We start from the raw sequence: 5,933 nt of genomic DNA, 5'->3' as shown, positions 1-5,933 counted from the left end.
AGGCCTGCTCTGAGTCTGAATGAGTTCTCCAGGGCTAAGTATTCCTCCCCTGTATGACTCTTGTTGCAGTGGGTTGCATCATACAAGAGGAGCCCTAGTGTGGCCAATAATTTCTAAAGATAAAAATACAGAGTTCTAAAGTTTCCTACTTCTGAAGCTTGGAATGTTCCCTTTTTCTTCCTCCTTCCCACCCTGTCTCCTTCCCTCTCCCCCACTGTCTCTCCTTCCCTTCCATCACATTTTCTTATGTTTTAAATCATATTCTTGATTATAAAAATAAGATAACGATAAAGATAAAAAATGAAAAAGATGTTGAAGATATTTTCAAAAGATATTAAATATATTTTAATGATAAAGGAAGAAAATAAAAATTTATCATCATCCAGAATGAATTCTTTATGTATTGCCATTTAAATAAAATCCAAATAGATTAAAAACTTTAAATCAAATTTTTTTTTTTGGAGGAAGACTAGCCCTGGGCTAACATCTGCTGCAAATACTCTCCTTTTTGCTTGAAGAAACTGGCCCTGAGGTAACATCTGTGCCAATCCTCCTGTACTTTGTGTGGGGCGCCTCCACAGCATGGCTCGATGAGTGATGTGTAGGTCTACCACCAGGCTCTGAAGCCGTGATGTTGGGGCGCCGAAGCAGAGTGCGTGAGCTTAACCACTACACTACTGGACCAGCCCTAAAACAAAATTTTAGTTGTGGTAAAAATTTTTTATTGTGGGTAATTTAAGCATAGACAGAAGTTGAAAGAATAGTGTAATAACCCCTCTGTATCCGTCACCCAGCTTCAACAATTATCAGCTCCTTGACTGTTGCCCAGCTTTGACCACTTGGGGATGAAAAATATGGTTTCTACATTACATGAAGAGTCATGTGTCTAAAATATGGGAAAGCTCTATTACTGAAAGGTAGAAGGGAAGGGCAGGTACTGGAGGGCAATTATCGGTGTTTGCCGTGGGTGAGGGTCAAAGGGTTGTTGATTGAGGAAGTCCCTAGGAAGTCACTAAGCAGCTGAATAGCAGGAACTCGGGCCTTTCACTCTGGGCCATCCAGACATCTCTGGCCCTGAGAGACAAATGATCTTTTATTTTGTTTGATTCCTTGTATTGTGGGACCTCTTCTGTACCAGCTTAGCCTTTGTCTTCCTAAAATAGATTTTCTAACTAACCCAAATTGCCTCCAACTTCCCACCACCAAAAAGAAGTTTGCAGTAGACTTTTTCTTTTGCCTTCAGGAGCATGTTTATTGTGTTTGAGAAGATACATCAGGGCTCTCTGAGCTACGAAGGGTAAAAGGAAATCCTCTCAGTACAAACTGAGAAAGGTAACAGGGAAAACATTTTTCACAGCAGCTTGAACCACAAAGTCAGAAGTAGATCTGGATTTAATACAAATGATGTAATTCCTAGTCATCTTTGGCTACTTTTATAACTTAATTCAGACAATGAATTAGGCTGAAATTCACTGTGACATTTGGTGGACTTCAGGACCTTTAGTATATCGCAAAATATATTTTGATACACAAAAGAAGCAAGAATTGTAAGTAGGTGTTTTAAACACCACTAATCTATAGCTATAAACTTCTACTCTTTTTTTTCTGTTTTTTTACTTTTCTGTGATTAACATATATCCATTGTGTACTAATTTTGAAGGAAAGTAATTGAAATGTTAGCCTACTGATGAACAATATACAGTGTACAGGGGGTGAAGGTTTGCAGCAAAAGAAAAGTTGTTTATTGGATTTAGCAATCAATGTATTTATTGGTGCATCTATAAGAGTGGTTTTAAAAGAGTAGTGGGGACAGGAGCCCCACTGCATTTGAATAAGAATTAAAGGACATTTATATGTCAATTATACACCAATAAAGCTAAATTAAAAAAAAACAATTGAAAGGCAAAGAAAACCTGGAGCAATAAATAAAGATCATTCTTTCAAAAAGTGTGACAGTGAATCTGGTGCCTGTGATCCAAGCAGGGCGCACAGTGGCTGCTGCTGTTTTTCCAGATGGGAGAGAATGGATGTAGCACACTTATGCTGAGTTGAGAGAGTCGTTGAAGATATAGGTGAGAGAGGACGCACTCGCTAAAATAAGATTTCTGTGGAAAAAAGTGGATGGAATCCAGCTCCTGGTTGGAGAGAGAGGTTTTTGAAAGCAGGAAGAGTACTTCTTTCCAATTAACAAGAATGAAGAAAACTGGTACTTTTGTTGTAGAAATGAAAGTGGGGCATAGCTTTTGATCTGTGAAAGAGATATAGAAGTGATATGCTATTGTGAAATGTTTACAGAATCAAATACATTTTTCCTTTTGTTCTGTAATTTATGTAGAAGTAGTAGCCTGTTTTTGAAGATATTACAATTAATGGCCTACAGGCTAATCTTGGCTCACAGAAATGTTTTGTTTATTCCTCAGAGAAACAAGAGGATTCCAAATAAATTCGAGACTTCTTTCTTGTTTTGAAAAATTGAAAGTATTCTTTTTCCTCCAGTTTTATTGAGAAATAATTGACATACATCACTGTATAAGTTTAGGGTGTACAGCATGATGGTTTGATTTACATACATTGTGAAATAATTGCCACAGTAGGTTTGCTAACATCCATCATCTCATATGGGTACAATGAAGAGAAGAGAAATAAGAAAAGAAAAAAGAAAAAAAATTCTCTTGTGATGGGAACTCTAAGGATTTACTCTTTTAACAACTTTCCTATATATCGTACAGCAGTACAAAGCATAGTTGTTATGTTGCCCATTACATCCATAGCACTTATTTATCTTATAACTGGAAATTTGTACCTTTTGACTACCTTCCTCCAATTCTCCCTCTCCTCACCCTCTGCCTCTGGTACCCACAAGTCTGATGTCTTTATCTATGAGTTCAGTTTTTAAAAATTTTAAAAATTTTGTAGTTTTTAGATTCCACATGTAAGTGAGATCATACGGTATTTGTCTTTCTCTGTCTGACTTATTTCACTTAGCATGATGCCTTCAGGGTCCATCTATGTTATTGCAAATGGTAGGACTTCCTTATCTTTTATGAATGAATCACACTCCATTGTGTATATCACAACTTCTTTATCTGTTCAAGTATCAATGAACACTTAAGTTGTGTCCATGTCTTGGCTACTGTAAATAATGCTGCTATGAACATGGGGGTGCAGATAGCTTTCTGAGTTAGTGTTTTGTTTCCTTTGGATGTATTTCCAGAAGAGGAATTGCTAGATCATATGATAGTTCTATTTTTTAAATATTTTGAGCATCCTTCATACTATTTTTGTGAAGATTTTCTTGTGTGGTGACTGAACCCCCTGTGGATGGGTGTCAGCTCCCCTGTGGAGGTTTTCCCATCTTACTTGACAAGGGGAGGACACTGGAGTCAGGGGAGCTAGGGCTTCTGTTTTGGAAAAGAATGAATGCTGAGACAGCTGAGTGATGATAGCGCTTCTTGCCTCCTTTTCCTTCCCACAACTTTTCCTCCTGTTATGCGGAAACAATGGAGCCTGGGTTAGAAGGTAAGCCTGGGCTTCCTGGCCAGCATCCTCCTCAGAGCTGCCTTCACCTCCTGGTTCTTCAGACTGTAGATGAGGGGGTTTAGCAATGGGGTCACCACACTGTACTGCACGGAGAGCACGTGTTCCAGGGCTGAGCCGGATGCTGGAGTCATGTACCTCGAAGGAAATGGCACAAAGGAGTAAACTGAGCTCAAGACAATGGCCACAATAGTGCTGGCAGCCACGGTCGGTCCCATCCCAGAAACTCTGCAAAGAGGGTCCTTAGAGCTGAGTCATCTATCATTGGTGACAGCATCTAGAAATGGCAGTATGATCAGTGAGAAGTCAGTCATTTCTGGCTTGAAACACCTCCAAACAAAAGTGATCTTATGCAGAAAATGATGGGAAAGAGAAAGTCCTTCCGCACATCAAGTGCTGGGGCTTAGAATAGAACTTATAGTAGTTTCATGCATTTCCGTACCATTTCATAGTCTTCAAAGCATCTTTCCTTAATAGTTAAGACGATAATATCAGGATTTTTTCTCTCTCCTTTTCCCTATATATACAACAATATGTTCTCATCTTGTGATGATTATTCCCTTGCAAAACTGTATGCTTGGTCCAATAAAGTCATTGTTCCCAACATTTATGGCTCTGGAATTACTCTCAGAATCACAGTACATTATTTATATAATGCTTAGTGGAACAAACATCAGTCCTTTCAGGTACATTTTCTGTGGCTTAATGAAGAAGCTAAGCTTGGTGAATAAAGTGGAAGACAAAAATGTGTTGAGCACAGGATAGGAATCCAAAATAGTAAGATTACATTTTTGGATGCATCGTTTAAGTGTCACTGGGAGTACTTCACAAAGAAGCATTACTTTTATGTTTTTTGTTTTTTGTTTTTGCAGTGGTGCCGTCACCATTGGAATGTTCTGTGTGGGTTCTGGTGTGCTTGCTTAAAAAAGATATTTATTTTACTGTCATTCTTCACCATCTAATTTATCCCTCCTGACATTTCTGTGACGTAGGTAGGAGAAATTTTATTGTCTCCTTATTATATATGAGGAAACTTAGACAAAGGGTGACGAAAAGATTTGTTTAAAGTCTTAGGTGAGCTCTCCTGGACCATTCCTTATCAGTCTTTCCCACCCCAACTTCTCTCCACGTAACAAGCATGTGAGAAAACTATGGAGCAATTTGTGCAACTCCATCTTCACCTCACCAGTAGAGAGCCCAGCCCATCAGTTGTTCTGTGTCCTAGGCTGTGAGGAGGCATCAGCTAGAGCTGCTTATGTTTGAGAGAAGCACGGTAGGAAAGAGTGTAAGGTTTGAAGTCAGTGAGACTTGGTTTATACTATGTCTCCATTACTAGCTTGTTCTGGGACCTTTGAGAAAATACCTGGTTATTCCTATAAGTCAGAGATCTTACCTGAAAAAGGGGTTAGCAAGTTTCTCTTGCAGTGCGATACACACTAAAATTAAGCTTGACCATGTAAAGCAGCCGCTGTATAGTATGTGTCTAATAAATAGTTATGACACAAATACACTTTAGATACATCCTCTTCCTGTAGGAGAGAAATATGGCATCTATTTTAAGGATGACGTTATACTTTTTTGTCTAGCATTGAATAAAAATCTTCTGAAAGCTCTCTGATTGCCTTTTGAGAACTCCCAAATCATAGGTGAATGAAAATAGGAAATACTTCATTTATGCTCATTTATGCTTCATTTATGCTTATTTATGCTCATTTTTCAGAGTTAGATATTGAAGCCTCATAAAGAAAATAGATTTTTTAATAATTCACACAGCTAGTGCACAGCAGAGTCAGAACTAGAACGCAGGCCCTCTGAATTCCAGTACAATTATTTTCCTGGGACTTTGCAATGCTCTGTTCTATAGACTAACGCCACTAGGGTGAGGAATATCCTACATTTATAATAGGGGAGTGTAGTATGACATACCTGAAAATTCCAGAACCATAAAAGATGGTGACCACAAGAATATGAGAAGAGCAGGTGGAGAAGATCTTGTTCCGACCCGTAGCAGAGTTGATCCCCAGGGCTGTCGTGATGATACGGGTGTAGGAGCCCAGCAGCAGGACAAAATTTCCAAGGCCTAGGACCATCATGGTGGTAAAGATGGAGGCGATGCTAATGTAGGGGTCAGAACAGGCCAACAGGAGCACTGGGGGAGCTTCGCAGGCAAAACTGTGGACAAGGTTGGGGCCACAGAAATGCTGCTGAGCCAGAAAGATAGTGTCAACTAAGCCAGTCCCAATTCCTATGGCCCAGGAGGCTCCCACCAGGCCAGTACATACCTTCCTGTTCATAGCCACCGTGTACAACAGTGGGTGGCACACAGCCTGGAACCGGTCATAGGCCATGACTGCAAGGAGGCAAGCCTCAGTGGCCCCAGAAATTATGACCAAGGA

The 5,933-nt window shown here is 39.6% G+C and overlaps 1 protein-coding gene across 1 annotated transcript; it reads right to left on the bottom strand.

Annotated features, from left to right (window-relative positions):
• Positions 1-3,512: 3,512 nt before the first annotated feature.
• On the bottom strand, positions 3,513-5,930 carry LOC124234593 (olfactory receptor 10C1-like; the record flags this gene model as incomplete). The annotated part of the gene is made up of 2 exons (XM_046651928.1): positions 3,513-3,675; positions 5,464-5,930. Coding segments are annotated over 2 exons (630 nt in total), but the record flags the coding sequence as incomplete, so codon positions are not given.
• Positions 5,931-5,933: the final 3 nt, after the last annotated feature.

The sequence above is a fragment of the Equus quagga genome, unplaced genomic scaffold, assembly GCF_021613505.1.
Source record: "Equus quagga isolate Etosha38 unplaced genomic scaffold, UCLA_HA_Equagga_1.0 94424_RagTag, whole genome shotgun sequence".
Classification (NCBI taxonomy): Eukaryota; Metazoa; Chordata; class Mammalia; order Perissodactyla; family Equidae; genus Equus; species Equus quagga.
Note: the sequence above shows the minus strand (reverse complement) of the source record. Positions and strands in the feature narration are given on the sequence as shown.